Source organism: Gasterosteus aculeatus, chromosome 1 (genome assembly GCF_964276395.1).
Source record: "Gasterosteus aculeatus chromosome 1, fGasAcu3.hap1.1, whole genome shotgun sequence".
NCBI lineage: Eukaryota > Metazoa > Chordata > Actinopteri > Perciformes > Gasterosteidae > Gasterosteus > Gasterosteus aculeatus.
In genome coordinates this window covers 6664749-6685087 of record NC_135688.1, presented here as the reverse complement: position 1 = coordinate 6685087, position 20339 = coordinate 6664749, and the positions used below count along the sequence as shown (strand labels likewise).

General features: G+C 45.4%; 1 protein-coding gene across 1 annotated transcript; it reads right to left on the bottom strand.

Moving 5' to 3' along the window:
• Window positions 1–2426: 2426 nt before the first annotated feature.
• Window positions 2427–5771, bottom strand: fzd9b (frizzled class receptor 9b). Its single transcript, XM_040189012.2, has one exon. It carries the CDS (start codon window positions 4708–4710, stop codon window positions 2959–2961), a length of 1752 nt encoding a protein of 583 aa, XP_040044946.2. The 5' UTR covers window positions 4711–5771; the 3' UTR covers window positions 2427–2958.
• Window positions 5772–20339: the final 14568 nt, after the last annotated feature.

The following is a 20339-nucleotide window of genomic DNA, read 5'->3' as shown; positions in this document are numbered from 1 at the left end:
GCGAAAGCTGGAAAGGTGTTTTCACGCCTCTTTATATAAAACAAATGCACAAATCCCAGATAAATAGGCTGGTTCTGTGTTGCTTTAGAACAAATATACCACAAGGATCACAGTCGACACAATGAAATATTCCAGGATAACCCAGAAGGAAAAGTGCTGCCTTTTTGGAGTGAATTCTCTACATTTTGGCAAAACAAAACTTTGGACAAACCACACGACGACATTATTAGCAGTTGTGGTCTTCTTCACAATATGCTTGGGTTTGAATGCTTGCAGACCTCAGGTGTGTGTATGTGTGTGTGTGTGTGTGTAAAGGGAAGGTGTTCCCGGTGCCCACGTCTCTGGCGCCAAAGAAACCACAGCTCAAACAAACTCTGTTTTCTTGGAATGAACGTCTCTTTCTTGCCTGTATCTGAAGCTCTTTGCTTCACTGATTCCTTTCCTCTGCGAAGGAGAAAAAAAACCCAACTAAAAATAGTGCTCGGTGACCTGGAAACGTAGTGATAGAATTCATATTTGTGGAGAAGGAAAACAGAGCAAAGACATCCTGCTGCTGCTGGAAAAGGTCGTTACTGTTGACCTTTAGTGATAACAAAAAAAAACAACCTGTCTTAGGCATGTTGTTCCATAAATGGAAAGATTAAAGTGCAGAAAGGGCAAGAAAATTCTAAAAAATAAATGCTGAGGAGGGAAAAGGATATTTAAACAAAGCTGTGGTGCAGAAGACAAACTTGCCCTCTGTACTCTCCCCCCGCGTCCTTAACCCTCTACCACTCCTATCTAATCAGCGCAGGTGGGACAAGCTGGTTTGTGTCTCACACAGCAAGTGTTTGGCCTCTCTGGCTCGTGTCACTGGAGTGTAAACTGGCGAGGAAGCACGCGCCCCGTTCAGGCGCCCGTGACATGTGGCTAAAAACACCGCCAGCCGAGTCTCGAGGCTGCGAGCACAACGGCCCCTTTTTTTGTTGTGTGTTTTAAATAGTGAAACGTGGCCCGGCGCGGTGTCAGAGTCCAGGACTCGCAAAATGCTGGCGTGCCGAGCCGCGGACAACACGGTCTGCAACGGCTGAGTGATGAAATGCAGTTAAACCGCATCTTGTTCTGCAGAGGGAAGAAATAAGTAATTGAAGTTAACTCATGCGTCGCGCAGATCCACACAACGCTGCACGGAGTGGAAAATGTTGTTAACCCACCGCTGAGACATAACCCCCCCTTTGATTTAGGCAGATGTGTCTTTAGTAAATGAACACTAACGTAAGCTGTAGTACATGAATCTTATTATACCTCCGCTGGAATGCAAAGTGGAGACAAAGCGACTTTTAACCTTTTGACCTCTGCGCGCTTGCTTCACACTTCTAGGGCTCCAATAACGTAATGAAAACAAGCTCCCGGTCGTCACATTAATTCCCCCCCCCTCCAATGCTATCACATCCATGTGCTGCTGCTGGTGACACAGCACGCAATTACACACTGACGTAATCATCAATCCCACTGCGGTCAAACATTTGTAATTTCCACTGTCTCGCTGTGAGACGACTTTAGTCAGTTTACTTACATTGTTAAAGTCCAGTCAGGTAAAAGCTGTTTATTTTCACTTCTTTTATGGACCATGTGAGAACACGGTGGCTCTTGTGCTTAATAAATTGAACTTTATTACCGAAATGTTTGTTGCTAGACCCAACTTATTGTTAGTGAAACAATGTTTGGCATTCTTTTTCTCTGAATCAGTCAGTGATTATTTATACCTGATGGTTCGTTTCTTTCTTGCCAAACGAAAGGGCTTCATTAACCTCAAACATTTACACATCATTTATACAGCGGAAGTCCCTTTCACACCAGAAAATGTAGCTTGCAAAAGCCACAACAGACATTATAAACCTAAACATCCAGCGGAAAAATCCATCTACGGACAAGCAGAATTTTGAGTGCCTGAGCTAAAATTAAATCCGCCAGCGGAACCACGCAATGAGGCCGAAATCCACTTCAGGCTCGTCCCCTCGGATCAAAGTGTCGAGTGTTTGCACGGGGATCAAATGGAGCGGCGAGAGGGCAACGACAATGACTTGGTGGAAGGATTAAAACCGGCCATTAATTAAATATATTCCTCTGCGGCTGCATTTTTGAGACGGTGATGCAAACGTTACCGCTCGCCACGGTCTGCGCGCTCTATTCATCAGTGATTCTCTTTGAGGATTATTGTCGGCGACGCCTCTGGGATGTGTCCCATCATGCACTTAGAAGGCAACGCGTTTGGCAGGGAGCCCTGCTGCGAAAAATGAAATCCCCGGAGAAGAATGGCATGAAAACAAGACCGAAATGAGCAATCATTTGTGACTATTGAATCTGGATTGGTTTAAGGCTGTTAAAACAGTTAAACATTAGAAGACAGTGTGAGATGGTTGAAAACAATAACAAGAGGCAGCGAGGAAGTTGACAATGAATACCACAAATTTATTATCCTCCAAAAAGGCCAGAACCAGAGTTCTAATAAAAGGCACTTCAAATTCCCTTTATCTTTTAATATATGCATCTAAAACAACACATCTGATAAGAGCTACCTTTAAATTAAATATATTTACAATAAATAAAACGTTTATACAGATTTATACAGTTAATCATGCCACTTTTGGGAAGGGGAATATTTCCCAACATACCTCCCATAACCGTCTTTTTCTCTTCTTTTTTTTGTTGCTTTCAAACGCTAGGCATGTCTACTGCACAGATCACTTTGAAACAGAAGAATATGGGTAAAAATACTGAACATTTCCCTTTATGCATTGAATACTGTTGATAGATTTGTGTCTCAGAGGCCCGTGTGTGTGTCTCTACGCCTCGGCAGCAGCAACGGACAGTTCCATTCCACCACCCATCTTCTTACAAAGTCTTTAGCAGCTCCTCATTCAGGGCATAGGCGTGTGTGTGTGTGTGTGTGTGCGTGCGTGCGCGTCGTGCTCCCTGTCAGACATGCGTGGGGCTGTCCGAGTGCAGCTCAGTCTTGGCCATGTGCAGAACCACGGCGGGAGACTTGTAGTGGCAGTGCGTGCTGCCGCAGCTCACGCCGCCGCAGGGCTTCCTGCTTCTAGTCCTGTCGGCCAGCTTCCGGCTGCACAGGCCCTGCCAGGTCTGCAGCGTCTTGGAGCTCCACACCCACACGCCGCTGGTGATGCCGACCACCAGCGACATGAAGATCTTCAGCATGAACACGGCCACCGTGGGCACCGACGCCCGCAGCGAGCAGTCGCCGCTGGGGCCGCCGAACGAGCCGCACTTCATCTGCAGCCCCCGCAGCTTCCAGTAGTCCATGTTCAGCCTCTCGTAGAAGTAGCAGACGATGACGCAGGTGGCCGGCACGGTGTAGAGGATGGAGTAGATGCCGATCTTCACCATGAGCTTCTCCAGCTTCTCCGTGTTGGTGCCCTCCGTCTTCATCACCTTTCGGATGTGGAAGAGTGCCACGAAGCCGGTGAGGATGAAGGAGGTGCCGATGATCAGGTAGCAGGACAGGGGGATGAGGACGAAGCCCGTGAGCGCCCCGGGGTCCATGCTCCCCACGTAGCACAGCCCCGTCAGCTCGTCCCCGGCCACCTTCCTCATGGTGAGGATGATGATGGTCTTCAGCGCCGGGATGCCCCACGCGGCCATGTGGAAGTAGTTGCTGTGGGCTTCGATGGCCTCGTGGCCCCACTTCTTGCCTGCGGCCAGGAACCAGGTGAGGGTGAGGATGACCCACCAGATAGAAGAGGCCATGCCGAAGTAGTAGAGGATGAGGAAGACGATGGTGCAGCCGGTCGACTCCAGCCCCTCCTGGATGATGTACAGCTCTCCGTGCTCCCGGTCGCAGGCGATGTTCTCGGCGCCGGCCACCGAGCGGATGATGAAGGCCACGGAGTAGACGTTGTAACACATGGAAAGGAAGATGATGGGGCGCTCCGGGTACTGGAAGCGGTGGGGCTCCAGGAGGAAGGTGAGGACGGTGAAGGCGGTGGAGACGAAGCAGAGGATGGACCACACGGTCATCCAGATGAAGGCAAAGTCCTTGTCCTGCCTGGACCAGAAGACGTCTACGGCGGGGGAGCAGCGGGGGGCACACGACTGGCTCTTCTCCACGAACTGGAACTTGTCCGGGTTCTCGCAGGAGCCCGCGCCGCCCGAAGAGCGTCCGCCGCCTGGCTGCCTGGGGCGATGGGGCACAGGCAGCATGCCCTCGCCCTTCTTCCCCTCCGTCCTGGTCTCGTTCTCGGGGGCCTCCATGCACAGGGCGTTGGGGTCGTTCCTGGTCGGCAGCTTGGAGCAGTCGAGCGAGTCCGGCCAGGTGTAGCTGAACTTCTTCATGATGGGGGCACACCGCTCCCTGGCCTGCTCACACATGGGCCTGCAGGCGGGTATGGAGGTCGACACTTTGTCCGTGCACATGGGGGCGTAGAGGGAGCAGAGGAAGAAGCGGAGGTGCACGTCGCAGCCGTACGCCACCAGCGGGGCGAACTCGTTCAGCTTGATGGCGGCCTCCTTCTGGTCGTCGTGGTCCATGAAGTTGGGCATGCGGGTCAGGTTGTAGCCGATGCCCTCGCACATGGGGATCACGATGGGCTCGCACTTGGCCGGCCGCCCTCGCTCCAGGTCGTAGGAGCCGATCTCGAAGCCGGAGCCGGAGATCACCAGCAGACCCCACAGGAGAAGCACCGCCGTCAGCGGGCGGCCGTCCGGGGCCATTGTTTCAAGTCAAAAACGGATCCGCGCGTCGCTTGTTTTTGTTTTTTGGTTGAAATGGTCACAGGAGGCGCCGCTAGACACGGGGGTCGCTCGCAGACAGATGTCCCCTCCTGCCCGCTACTCCCCCATGGCGGAGGCTGGTGCTGGCGCGACCGTTACTGCTCCGCTCGCGCAGCGGCTGAAAAACACTCCAAAACCCCCCCAAGGAAAGCTGCATTAAGTGACCGAGTGTTCGGTTGGGTCGTGCTGAATTAAAAACGGCCGAGGGTATAAGGTCCGTGCCGAGGACGTGACAGTCGGAAACTTCCGACTAAACAATGGAGGAAAACGATCCGGATCGAAGCCCCCCCCGAGAGCGGCGCGCGACTCCTCAGCCCGACGACCGTTAGTGGCCGTTGATAACAGAGGGGGGGGAAAAGCCGTTATCCGGGCCGGACGATGCGTCTGTTTGTTGCGGCTCTTCAACCCCCCCGTCGCCGCCGCCGCCTCCCACCCCGAAAAAACGAGTCCGGTTTCACGTCAGCTGCGACTCCGTGCGTCGGCTCGCTGCTCCGCGTCCTCCGCGTCCAGGCTCCACACTGAAGTTTGAGAGCCGCTCGGAGGGACTTGAGTCGAGGGGAGAGACGGAGGGGAGGAGGCGGGGGGAGAAGGGGGAGAGGCTCCGTGACGCTCACATTTCAACCGGCAGCACCGCACAAGGAAAATGATCAGACAGATGCTGGAGGACGTCAGATGCCTCTCACGTCTGTCGCACGCAGCCCCCCCAAACGATGCAAAACGTGTGAGAATTGCTCACGTTGCCCGCAGGTAAAAAGAGTCAAGTCAAGAGGCTGCTGACACGTATGAGGTTTCTTGACTGTTTGCTATTTCATTCTTTGGGCTGGACGTCAGACCCGCTGCACAGAAGAAGCGTGCAGGATGCATGTGCTGCGAAACAGTGAAAGTGTTTAAATGTAGCCTCATCCCAACCAACTACAATGGAAGAGAATTGGAATGCAGGACTCTTACTTGTAATTTGCATTCTCACTGTGATTCCTGCTCATTCATTTAAAGGACACTTCCCCCTCTCCTGCTCTTTTTGCAAAAAGGCTCTTAGTTAATGAGAGTGTCATTACTCATAAACAGAATGTACTCAACCTATCCTCAGGAAAACAACAAAATGTTCTCCATTTCCTCAAGTATTCAAAGTTTTACTTGGATGTGTATTCAAGGCCGGTTGACCAGCCATTTCTTCATAAAATGTACATTTTCGGACAAAAAATTTAAAATAATCCCAATAATTTTAACTCCTAAATAAATGGACACGGTCACAGCTACTCTGAGCATAGCAGAGTTGATCTGTGGAGTAAACATTCAGTAAAGCTTATCATAACTTCATTTAATATCTAAATGGACTCTTTAACGTAGTCTTTAAGACAACTGAAAAGCTCAGTCATGACTGTAGTCAAACACTGTTCAAATTGTTTTTGTACTGGTGATTCAACTTTCAAGTTTCGACACAGCAGATAGCTAAATCCTCTCGCTTACACTATCAGGCTCATCATCATCATCTGAATTGTCAGATAGACGCTGAATACCTGCAGGAGATTGAAAAAGAACAGAACCAAAAAAAAGAGCTCTGATTATGAGACAAAACCTCCCGTCTCAAGGAAACTCACAAGGGGACGCGAGCCGCCTGGAGCATGACACCAAAGTAGGAAGGTAAAAAAAACAGTCCCTGAACCAAACAACCAGATGTGGTTGATGAGTTTGCTGGGTGACGACTGTCGCTCCCTCCTCTTCCCCCCCTCCCTTCTCCAGCTCCCTCACCCAATCTCTCGGTCCACCTCCATAAGAGTTTAATGTCTGAATGTCTTTCCTTCTGCTCAAGTTCCACCAAAGAACTTTTAAAAATCAATATAAACATTCCAATTCAAGATCTACCTCTGGTGTCACATATGTATATATAAATCAATATCATGAATATAACTGATGTAAGAGTCAACATTTCAAGTTAAAAGTCATACCGCAAGTACGTTTTATGGCCCTGTCGATTTTATATTTCAACGCTCCCTTCTCTCTGAAGCTCGTACCGCTCTCTTCTTTTCTCGCTCACCAACTCGGTTCATTCATTCATTCATTCATGCAAATGGCTGCAGACCAACAGGCTCCCTGAGGCGAGGTGATATTTTGACATTGAGCTTCAGAAGTGCTTTTATTGTGGCACTGAGGAGTCCCGCGCACGAGCCCGATATACATCAGGCCCCCATGCGATCATCCTCAACAGACTGTAAATGGCCTCCAGATGGATGGGCTGCAACGGCTCGCCTCTTTTCAGCTCTTGTTTCTACTGCAGCTCAAGTTACTTCATATCCTCCTTCAGCGCCGTATCAGAGTTTCCGTCAGAATGCCGTGGCGGTTTGTGAGCGTGCTGCTTGCGGCTCGTCACAGCGTGGTTCCTGCAGGGAAAATGAATGAACCACAACTAAGGAGCAGGAGGCCGTGTCCTTCGTTTTCAAGTAACAAAATGATTATACATCCTACGACTATTCAACCTCACTGCACATTTGCTTTTGAGGCTTTCAAGTAAATGAAAATGTAATCAGCAGAATACTTTTTGTGAGGAAAAAGATTTTCTATTTGATATTAGCGGATCATTACAACTGATGCATTAACATTGTTGCCTGTACTCTAAGTCATCAATACAAAAAGTATTATTTACAACCATCAAAGGAGTCTAGTCTAGTCTAGCTTCCCTCCAGTAAAGTAGTAGAAATAGTCTGCTTCCCTTGTAAAACGATAGTCCCACTGGTGATTTACTGTTGCTGCCTCATAATTACTCTGTCACCATTTCCTCGTAGTGTTTTCATGCAGTATAACATGAAACTTTATTGAGCCCTGCAGGTCAGTTGTCTTCAGTTAAACAAAGCTCACCTGCAGCTGGAAGGGGTTTCATTGCCTTGCTTAAGGACACTTCAGTGGATGGGCTGGTGGGGGGGTGGGGGCAGGTGCTGTAGGGGTGGACCGCATTGAAGGATGGCCCCTCTAAAAAACACAGGGACTCAATGAATCAACCCAGACGTAGGATGATGTTTTAATTGGCGTGATGGCAAAAGACAAAAACGGTGCACAGAACCAGGCACGACGTGCAACAAATAGACGCATACGTAATTGCTGATGTGTGGAGGACTATTGTTTCCATCTAGTGGCTGAGTGGAGAGAGCCTCCAGCTCAACAGCTGTTGCACTGAACATTTGATCTTTTCTCAAATAGGGCTGGAACTCAAGGATTTTGGCCTCTCGCCCTGCAGGACTGAATTGGCTGTCAACTGCATACTGTCTCTATTAGCCCCCTCTGTTAAAACTCTGCCGAGGGCAACGTTGCACTTGTCTGGTCCGAAAATGTCTTGTGACTTTGTAACATTTAGATCATTGCTGGCATTCAGTGCTGAATGTGTTGTTAAGTATTAAGTATTAAGAAGCTGAGGCCTCTTACACATGAAGCAAACAAACAATTCTATGAAGCAATAACTGAACCAATATTCACTTGTCAAAGGGAGAAGGTTGATGGCACTACAATGTATTCTAACTGTAAGGCTAAATTTAGCATACAAGATAAGCAAAACATTTGCTTAGCTTAGCCAGCCTGAGAGAGCCAGCCTCGCCTGGACAGAACGTTACATAATTGACAAAAGACGAGAGGGATTCGCCACCTACGACGGGGCTCAATATCAAAAGCCATGTTTTTGTCCATGGGGTTCCAAAATTAAGCAATGCTAACTAACTACTGACTCTAGCTTCACATAAACTGTACAGGTATGATTTACTCATCAAGCAACTACCCCCCCAACTCCCCCCAATATTCTCTTTAAATACTGCACTCTATAACTAGGCTAAAGTTTGCATGCGCCTTACTGCGTGCTGCTTTTATCAGATCTATAGCTATAGAAAAAAGCCTCCAATTTCAATCTACGCCTGATGGGGCGGGGGAGGAAATACATTCCAAACCTTCGAGATGATATCTTATCGTACGTCAGCGTCGAGGCTTTCGGTGAATCAAACGAACTGAAGTTCCATTACAACTCTGCACTCCCTCCGCTTAAACGTTTTCAAGTTCACTCTTCAAAAAAGGAAGGGTCATTGGGGAGGGCCCGGAGGAGCCTGAGTGTTCCTCTAGAAGGCCTCAGATTATTATCAGACTGATATCGTTGTCCAAGGTAAGCAGCACCCATCAGGATGCATTAGCATCCGAGTCACAAAGCCCCTTGAGGTGGGACCGCTTGCGGATCGAGGGTCGACCATCAGAGCAGTTTGGATTAAAGTGAACCGATCCGCAATAAGATCAATAAAGCAAACTGATTCATGTTTTATTTGTGCAAGAACTAGCTGGGGTCGTTGTTTTCCCCGTTCCCAGTCAACACGCTATGCTAAGCTAACAAGCTGCTCAGATACAGTGAGAGAGTGCTAACACCCCCCCCCCCCAAATTAGAAATGAATGTAAATGTAAAACCATTTCTAATAATTGTAAACCACCAACAGATTTGATTTAGAAATGAACAATTGTGCACGTTAAGTTCGGGGAAATTTTGATTCAGGATTCCTCGGGTAACATCCATGAAGAACGAATGGTAGCGATCTGCTGATCAGTTGAGGAGACACATGGGCTGACCACACCACTGCTCTGAGTGCTGGTCTCTACAATAGGATACCATTGTGCTTTCCTTCTCCTCCTGCAGTTTTATTTCACCTAATTGTGTTATTTTTTCTCGACGTGAGCGAAGAGTGGTGAGAAAGTATGTGCAACCAAGTATTTTGATTTGGACATTTGTTTTTAGAAGGTCAGTCCTATTTACTTTACTGTTTGTGGGGAGGAAATGGATATATTCTATTTGTCTGCCCCCCCTGCTCTCACTCTCCCGCTCATAATACTGCAGTATGTCAAACCTCTGAATGGCTTTGTAATAACTGGCCTCCGCAAAGAACCCCCTCGTCTTTTATTTCACACATTCATCAGGCGATCCAGTGCAGTGCGGGCCTTGTAATTACTACTTCTCACTTATTGGTTATCATATATCAGGGACAAAGCTATAAACATCCTGTGGAGAACAATGAGCCATAGCCCGGCATGACGTTACCATCCACAGACACGGGCTGTCTGAGATTGTTACGGCTGTAATGAGAGACACCTCGCACTTAAAGTAATACATCTGGGCCCTCGACAAGGAGAATACGGGTAAATAGTTAAGGCTCGGAATATGCAATTATCTCTTAGTTCATATTCTGTTGTATAATGAATCATGTATGCCGTGCCGAGCGACAACGCCGACGAGGGAAAAGCCGTCAGCAGTTTAATTGCCTCGCTTTCTGATCATGATGGCAGCGTGGCGATGTCTCTTTAAGCGTTCAATTCTTTCCAGCGCCACAAGTTGAAACGGTTATCTGCTCTAATGAGAGGACAGCGTGCGCAAAATGTCTTACTGTCGCTCCTTGTGCAATTTTTTATGTACTGCTATCAGGTGACCGAGTGAAGGGGACTGATTCATCCCCCCTCGGCCCATCTGTGTTCCTCATCCGCCGGTGTTTTGAAATGAGATAATGTCCTTTACAGCCTGTGGCAGATGGCATGAACGACTCGGCTGTCATACCCTCACGATGCTAGCATCAATGGAGATGGACGGATTATCTCGCTACCAAAGTTTTTTTTAAGCTGCTTCTGTACAAATGACTTATTATGAATGTGCTTTTGAATATCGATGCATGCAGGCCAACCTGGTGACTAAAACGTCCCACGTGTCCACACTTAAAAACGTGCAAAGCAGGCTTTAAAGGCCTGCAGGATACTATAATAATTAGATTTATGGTCGTGCTGTAAATGGTCCCAGAGAGCAATACACAGTGGAAATGGAGGAGCTTCTCACAGCTGGAATAAAAGCGATGGAAATTTAAGTAATAGATCCTTGGAAAGCCTTTATGGTAACTCTTTATAATGTTTTTTAGGTTTCATGCTGGTGGTGGTTTTCCACAGAGTCAATTGGAGGTTTTTTATTAAATGCGACTTTTGAATAGTCATTTGTTGTCTTTCTAACGTCAACAAGTGCTACGTCCACCTAGTGTGCAGACATTGTAGTCCAAACATGTCAAATGAGGGCAAAGTCTACCAGCTGGCTACAGGCAACATATTGCTTCCCCTCTTTCAAGGACAGCGGCTATGTTTGTAGCTAAGAACTTACTAAATTATGTTTTGCCAAAAAAAAATATATTCATGAGACACACTGAGTAGCACACCGATATCTCTGGGTTTGACAGTGGTTGGGTTTAAAAGGCTTATTGGCTCCCAGTCAGTCAGACAGTTTATATACTGGTCCACCAGCACTCATCACTCCTCTGCTCCCTTTTGGGTCTGTTTTATTTTTGTCGAATGCTTACTGGTGAGTGACTTTGTTTATGAGTCAAGAGGGGACTTACTTTTCAGATTCGACACCTCTGTGTCTCTTGCAGAGAAAACTGGATCGAAGTATGGAAAAAGGTTCCATATTTGTCCTTGGTTGGTGTAAACAAGCTGCAAGTAGATGCTTCTAAGTTGGCAACACCGGATTCTGCGGGATAATTGTGCCGCATATATTACATCAAAAGCAAATCTTGACTTATGCAACGACATGTAAACATCTTTCAAGTCACAGACCCTTTTTGAAAAATCTGCATCTTAGATTCCTCAAAGCTAAAAATCATTCTGCAACTGGCTTCTGTTACTGTTTGCTTTACTTCTTTAACAATTTACCTGAACAAAAAAAAGTTTCCATGAATAATACATGGGTTCATCACTACAGAAAACAGTTTTAATAGAGAATAATAAAAGTTTGAAATAGCTGGTTCACAACAACTGGCCTTACTCTAAACTAACCCGACTGTGACATAAGTCTAAAATGACTCCTGCTGGAAAGAAGGTCTCCTCTACTATTAGTGTTTGAGTTTCCACATGCAGTCCCTGTGAAATATGTCCTCAACGAGAGCTGCCAACCAGACAAAGGGATTTTCTAAAATAAATGGTCTCCCTCGCTGTCCAGGGAATTCATGAATGTAGTCACAGTGTCCTAAAAGAAAAAACAAAAGAGGCAAAAACTTAATTAATGTTTGCACTGGAAGCCTAATGCTGAATGGCGTAATTTGCAACCGTTAAAAGTCTCTGCTTTGTTTTCAATGGCTGAAGTTTCTGGGCACACTCAGGTCCACTTTTCTGATGTCCTTGGGGAGCAATGCAGTTGAAAGCAATACTACTGCGCGGTCATACAGCCATGCTGGAGGGAGCTGGGGGTGTTTTCAATGGCTGAGGCTTTGCTCAGAGGCATCGAAGGGTCAGAGGATTTAGAAAGCCTAAACAATGACATTTTTCTGTTTAAGTTGTTAGAATGTCTGCGGGAGGATAACAATAAGATCCAATTCCCGCCATGTTGCAAAAGCGGAGAAGACGCTGTATTCCCGTGGCCCTCCCGCGCTGGTGAGGACAGAGATTGATTGTCCTCCACTGCGAGTCGCAGTGCACGCCAGTGATCGACTTTAGACTGTGAGCCGGGCCGCCGCGAAGGACTAAAAATGGACTTGGAGGGGGTTGTTGGATCGAGCAAGGTTAAAGGAACATGTAGCATATCTGACTTAAAATAACACTTGAAGTCACGGTTTATTTAGTCAAGGATTGGCCATCGGATGTGGAAACTGTAGTTACAGAATGAAGTTAAACACAAAAGAAGGTTGAATGTCAAATATGCTCAGTAAATCTGCGTGTTTCTTTAATTCATTTTAGGGGTGACTGTGGTGCAGTATGGACGGAGTGGCGCTCAACGCAGGGTTGATGGTTCGGACCCAGACTGCTCCATGTCCCGCGTTGACTTGTCCCTGAGCAAGCACACTAACTGCTGGTAGTGTGGTTATTATTTATAATAATACAAACGATGATAGCAGCAGTTGTCGGCAGGACCATGATGCATGGAAACCATATTCTCTATCTATAAATAAATAGAATATTAAATAAATATATATATATATATATATATTCTATTAACTCTTGGAAAGAAGGAGAATAATACTCTGCAATATTGCATTATTGTTTTAAATAAACAAAAAATGATGTGTACAATAGACAATAGCTGGTTATATCTTTAATGGTAGACATGCAAATGTCGCATGTTGTGTTTGTTGGTCGAACTGCAGCCGTCTGGAAAACGGTGCACAGGTTCAAGTTTGAGCCCCCTCACATGTCCCCCCCCCTCCTCTCTTTCCCCTTCTCCTCGCCTTCGTCTGCCGCGTCCCGTCGGAAAACCAATAAAATACCGAGTGTGGATTGCTCGTCTCTTCTTTGAAAAAAAAAAAAAAAAAGGTTCCCCACAGCTGTGCAGTCCCGAGGCCGTATCTAAGGAGCCGCCAGCGGAGAGGTCAACGCTGTCGCAGCCTCACGCCATCCCTTAAATCAATCACATGTCAAGGCTGTGAATAGCAGGCCAATAAGCTCAATTAACACCAAAATACTCTGAATCCGTGCCCTTCTGCCGCCCATCACCACCTCGGGGGAGAGGCCCCCCTCAGATCTCGGGACATGAGAAGCGCCCCCCCCCCCCGTCCCTCCCGCCCAGCAGCGGCCTCGCAGCCACGTACGGCCACTATCGAGCATCGAGCTATAGTCACATAACTCAATCCCGCACTCACACGGCAACAGCTCGCCCGCCTATTTATACCAACCCCCCCCCCACCCCCCCTGCACTATCGGCGTATCCAGTGCTGTCTGCCTCCCACCGCTCTGTCCCCGTGTGATGTCGTAGGGGACGGAGACACGAGATAGCGGCTCAGGATGTAGCTGAAAGATGGCTGCTTCGGATAACTGGAGATACACAAAAAACAACTCGGTTATGCGTTTCGCAAGCAGTTGCTGATTTTCCAGACGTCGCCTTTGCCCCCGACATTCCTTTGCATGTAATTGTCTGCGATGTGGTGTTATCAAATCACATCAACATGCTGCGGTGAAACAGCGTGGTTCAACTCTGCGTCCCTTTGAGCTGAAAATAAAAATACACAAAATATTCTTGTGTAACTGCTGTTCTTTACTTGGATTCAACTGATACCTCGATCAAAAAGAAAGCAGATCAAAAAGTCTAATGAATATGATAAAGGAATTGGGGTTGATAGATGCTTGGCGACATCTTCATCCAAAAGAGAGAGACTTCACCTTTATGTCACAAGTGCATGGAAGCTATTCACGGTTGGATCATTTTTTGGTGTCCAAAAAGGACACATACAGAGTTAAAAGCTGTGTTATTGAGCCGATAACCATCTCAGACCATAGCCCTGTACAGATTACACTTGATTTGGGGTTGGAGCCAAATATGAAGTATTGGAGAATAAACGTTTCATTACTGACAGATGTTAATACAAGAGAGGAAATAAGGTCGGCAATAGTGGAATATTTTGCTTTAAACGACAATGGAATGGTCACACCTACGGTTTTATGGGAAGCAGGAAAAGCCACAATAAGGGGGAAAATAATATCTATAGGATCAAAGTTAAAGAAGGACAGACTTAAAAAACAAGTAGATTTAGAAACTGAGATCAAGAAATTAGAAAACGAACATAAACAAAGTGGAAAACAAGAAGTATTTAATAAACTTAAAGAGAATAGAGCCAAGTTAGATGAGATTCTGACATACAAGGCAGAGGGTGCCCTTAGGTTTGTTGACAGAAAATACTATGAATTGGGAAACAAGGCTAGCAGGTTATTATCATTCCAACTACGAAAGGCACAAGCTAGTCGAACAATTCCTAAAATAAAACAACCATATTCTAACGATGTCGAAACTAGCCCAAAAGCAGTAGCAAATGCCTTTGCCAAATATTACGAACAGTTATATAAGGGTCAACATCAGGAATTAAAAGAAGAAAAAATGCACGATTTCTTTAAAAACCTGAAATTAGACAAACTGACGGAGGATGAAGCCTCTGCGTTAGTAGAGCCAATTAGAGAAAAGGAGGTGAAAGAAACGATTATTAAATTAAAAAATAACAAAACGCCAGGAATAGACGGGTTCGCAGGAGAATATTATAAAGTGTTTGCTGATGACCTCACTCCAGCACTATGCAAGTTGTATAATTATGTGTTAAATTCAGGAGACCCTCCAGAGTCATGGTCTGAGGCTATCATCACAGTCCTGCATAAGGAAGGAAAAGACCCATTGCAGTGTTCTAGTTATCGACCTATTAGCCTCCTGTGTGTGGATTATAAAATATTAACATCTATTTTAGCAACTAGAGTACAAAAATACATTAGGAAAATAGTAAAATCAGATCAGACAGGGTTCATTTCAGGTCGCCAAGGGACAAACAATATAAGGAGAGCTTTAAACGTGCAGTCGCTCATGGCAAAGGGTAATCAAACGTCAATGCTTCTCGGCTTAGATGCCGAGAAAGCATTTGATCGGGTAGATTGGCGGTTTTTAGAACAAACATTAATTGAGATGGGCTTCAGTGAAAAATTTACCTTTTGGTTCCGGCTGTTGTACAAGAATCCCAAATCAAGAATTAGAGTTAACGGACAATGCTCTGACTTCTTTGATATAGGGAGGGGCGTAAGACAGGGTGATTCTCTCTCTCCCATTCTTTTTGCTCTCAGTATCGAGCCTCTGGCGGAGGCAATTCGTCGGGACGTCCAGATTGAGGGGGTGGAGGATGGTGGGGGGAGAGTTCACAAAGTCTCCCTTTTTGCTGACGACATCCTTCTCTTTATAAAACATCCCCTTACTTCAATACCTCGACTAATGCAATGCCTAAAAGACTATGGAGACATTTCTGGATACAAAATTAATCAAAATAAATCAGAGGCAATGATGATATCAGGAATATGGCCTAAACAACTAAACGAGAGGGTGTCATTTCATTGGTCTAAACATGGATTTAGATACTTGGGGATTATTATCACACCTGAAACTGCAAGACTTTTTGAAGCAAACTACAATAAGCTAATTAATCAAATAAGGAGTGACCTAGTTCGTTGGGAGGTTCTTCCTCTATCTCTGCTCGGCAGAGTTGAGACTGTAAGGATGAACCTGACCCCACGTCTTTTATTTCTGTTTCAATCGTTGCCCATAAGAGTTCCAGCTTCCACGTTTAATATGTTAAACAAATTAATTTCTAAATTTATATGGCAACACAAAAGACCGAGAATTAAACTTAAAACACTTCATCTGGCTAAAGATAAAGGAGGCTTGGCCTTGCCAAATATAAAATTGTATTATTGGGCAGCTCAATTATCAGCAATTGGGACTTGGATCAGTGGAGATGAAGAAGCAAAGTGGACCCAAATAGAGCAAGGGGAAGTTAGGGGTGCACAACTGTCTGTCCTACCCTTTATGGATCTAAAACACGTCAATAAAATGAAGATTGAAAATGAATGGATAAAACATACAATCAAAGTATGGGTGGAAGTAAAGAAAATGCTTAAAGATGTTGGAACAATTTCTCGAGCTATGCCCATAGTGGGTAATGTAGATTTTCCACCTTCAATGTGGGACCATGGTTTTAGGGGATGGGCGGCTAAGGGCCTCTTTGTTTTTAACCAGCTCTTTGAAGAAACTCACTTAAAGTCTTTCATACAACTCCAGGAACAATTCGATCTTCCCTCAAGTGATTTTTATAGATATTTGGAAATTAGACATTACATTACAAACCATAAGGAGAGGGAAAGAATCTGCAAAATCCCAAACAGCATTGAACAATACTTTATCTCAGTTTCTGAAAGACGCCTCCCTGTTGGCAAACGGGTTTCTCATCTTTATAAAAGACTGATATTAGAAACAGCTGGAAACACGTACAACATTAAGGAAAAATGGGAAATAGAAGCTAATACAGTAATAGAGGAAGAGTTATGGGATAAACTCTGCTACAGATGTCATAAGGGAATTAATAGCCAACAATGGAAGGAATTTGACTGGAAAGTTAAAATACGCTATTTTCATACTCCTTTGGCTATTTCAAATTTTGTAAAAGACCCATCTCTAGCTTTATGTTGGAGACAATGTGGTAAAATAGGGGACCATACACACATATTTTGGGACTGTCCAATAACCCTTACGTACTGGAAAAATATCAAAGAGGAGATGGAGAAAATTGTAAAAAGAGAAGTACCATCGAATGTACAGTTCTTCTTATTGGGTGTTATATCAGTGGGTGTTTTCAATGCTGACCAAAGATACATTTTACGTGTACTACGGTTAATTGCGCAAAAAAACGTTACTGTTAATTGGAGGTCTGTGAAATCACCAACCGTTACTGAATGGAAACAGAGACTGAAGCAGATTTATTTGATGGAAAAAATGACTGCATCATTACAACTGAAAACTGACCTCTTTATCCGGAGATGGCACATGGTTAAAGAATATTTAAATTTATAAATGATATGGCTGTACATTGTGGTATTGTGTCTGTTGAGATATAGGGATTCATATTAGATGCAGCAAGATATACATGTATGTACACAGTATATATCTTTATAATAATTATGTTTTTTTTTTTTTTGTTTGTGTTTTTTTTTTTTTTTTTTTTTTTTTTTTTTATTATTATTTTTTTTTCCAAGCCCTAGTCTCAGATAATGTTCCATGTTTTTGTTTTTGTCGTGTGAAAAAATATAAATAAAAAGTTCAAAAAAAAAAAAAAGAAAGCAGATAAACAAATACCAAATAACAGAAACACACCTCATCCATTTAAAATGTTCATGAGAATGAGAAGAAAAGCGGCCTGTTCATTGAGTCCCCGGCTGCTGTTGGGTTACATAAGGACACTCTGTGTGATGTCTAATTCTCTCATTATTATAAACCAACTTAGTAAACCCGGTAAAACGACAACACTAAAGGTTTGAACATAATTGTTCTTGGGTTTAAGATGCCGACCATGAAATCGCAGCCCACTTTGAAGGCCAACTAATGAAGGCAAAAGAAGAAATATTTATTTTGCTATTGTCGAAAGCCGGTTTGTCATAAGTCACAGTTTGTGATGAGAAAAGGAAACAGGAACATAAGATTCTACTCTGCAGCAGGTTCTGTACGTAGGTTTGCCCTTCACCTTGAGAATAAAGATTTTTTTTTAAACACAAGGAAGAGCAGAGTGAGCACGTTGTACGCTGTAAGTTTGACACGTGCTTTGCAATTGATAAATGGAAAAAACAAAGCGGAGCCAAAATGTTCAAACGTTACTGTGTAACTACGTCGATGATCTACGTAAGTGACTCAACCGAGCACATTTCCTATCAGTGTGTTGTGTCAACTGTCAGGGCCGGCTGGTGCAGCAGCCCGGTGTGGCTCCTCCGCTCTCATCTTCATTACTGCTTTAGCTCTGTTTTCTTACCAAAACGAGGCCCCCAAACACGGCACCAAACACTTGTTTGGCTTTAGAGCTCGTCAGAGGTGGATCAGCAGTGATCACACAATGTGACTCTGCATTTAATCCGGATGATCTTCTTAAATCATTTTAACCTGCGTATCCCGTTACTCAGGGACTCTCCGTCGGGAAATGTGCAGGCCAAAGAACCATCATTTAACACATGTTCACTCATTCTGTGCCTCAGCCAAGTGTGTGATATATTCAGGGGGGGGGGGCACTAAAATTATGATGATGAAGCACAAATATCTCCTACCATTTGTCATGTGTCTGGGCAGTCAGATTACAAACTGTAAGCCAAGCTCCATTTGAAGAGGGAGAGAGAGAGAGAGAGTCTGCAACAATGATGATGAAGCACAAATATCTCTGGCCATTTGTCATGTTTTCGTGTGTTTGACCATTTCAATTACATGCTGTCAGCTGTAGAGAGAGAGAGAGAGAGAGAGTGCATGAGGGATAGTGCGCATGCCAGAGAGAGTGCGAGTGACACATGCTGCACAGAGTGAGTGAGGGAGGACACATGGCGAGGTAGAGAGGAAAAGAAGGACGGCGAGGACAGAGTTGCATGTGAGAGAAAGCTGGCAGCACAGAGAGAGACGGGAGGAGGGAGGAGGGGTATATAGAGAGTGAGAGCAGTTAGAGGACAAGCACAGGGATATCAACTATCTTTGACCCTCCGTCGCCTTCCAACGTCCCCCCTGCCTCCCCCTCTGCCTCCCCCCCCCCCCCCCCCCCTCTCCATCTGCCCACCCTCAAAGTCACTGGTACGTCAAACGAGTCCTATTTATAACTTGTGGATGGATGAAGGAATCAGGTGGACTCTTCTCTGGAAAGCCTCCGAAGGGTTTGAGTGTGTGTCGATGCAGACGTGTGTGTGTGTGTGTGTGTGTGTGTGTGTGTGTGTGTGTGTGTGTGTGTGTGTGTGTGTGTGTGCGTTTCGTTTACCGAACGCAAACTGCGACTTTCTGAGGATTGAATCATTTTTCTTCGTCAATTGTGAAGACACTGCTGGATGCAAAAGACAAAAAGGGAAATTAGTCAATGCATCTTACCGAGGCTATCAAGCCATTCTCAAGATCAAACATTGACTCTGATGCCAAATCTCAGTTGTTGTTTAAAATCTGTTGGAGAAATCTGTAAAAGAGACTCACAGAGACACTCGGTTATTAGTCGATGAGACTGGTTTGATGTGAGACGACACAAATGTAGGGACAAACAAATGCCCTCACCAGTTCAAGCCCTCACAGACTCTCTCCAACAGCCCTTCGCCAGGTGACGTCACTGAAGTCCCTGAGGGTTCGGGGCTCAGGGTTTCGGGAGGAGATTGGGATCGGGCCTTCGGGTGATGAAAAGCATCTCTCTCCGTCACGCTTCCTACAGCTGGCGTCTGTCCTGCATCGCCTTCTTCTGCACCTTCGGCCCCTCCACGGCACACCAGTCACACAGGCATGCTTTTTCCAAATGTGTTTAGCCTTGTGTAGCCTTGGTTACACTCGTTCTCCGACTCCCCTGTGATGCGACAATGGTTTTTATTTGAGTGAAGGAGTGTCGCTCACGACGAATTTCTGCCACAACAAGCAAAGGAATTTAATGTGAAATCTGAAAACGTACTGCTCGGGTGTAAAACACTCTGGAAAACCACAAAGTACTTTCGACTTTTTCGATATTTTCTCGAAACAACACGTCTTGTTGCTGTTTAAGAAGACGGCGAACTGAATAAGCGTTGCGTCAAACCAGATAACAACTACAAACACGTACAAACAACAATGTGAAGACGCCTTGACTCAATCTCATGGATCAGATTGGTTGTTTTTTGGATCTTCAGCATTATCATTTAAATACCTGCTACGGGGATTTAGCGTTTGTGGGATTTAAACATTTGCCAATCTTGATCTCGTCATCTCGACCTCCGCAGTTCTTCTCGGCACAATGCGGCCTCGCGCACAACGAGTGTGTGTGTCTGTGTGTGTGTGTGCGTGCGTGCGTGTGTGTGAGGTGTAAGGCTAAACCTGCGCTGGACAGCTAATAGGCTCATCCATCATGGAGGAAATGAGACAGGCTCTCTCTCCTCTCTCAGCCAACTCTTGAGCCCAGACATACTTTGAGGAGAAATCACTGTTTCTCCACCAGGGTATCCTTTCTTTATTATTCTACGTGAACAAGGAGGCCCTTCATAGTCAACACCGGTTATCCAGCGTCTCATTTTTGGAATAAAAAAGCTGAAAAAGTGAAGCGAAGTGG

Bases quoted from the DNA above. Each gene is read 5' to 3' on its own strand.
- fzd9b (XM_040189012.2), bottom strand. From the start codon at position 4,710: ATGGCCCCGGACGGCCGCCCGCTGACGGCGGTGCTTCTCCTGTGGGGT.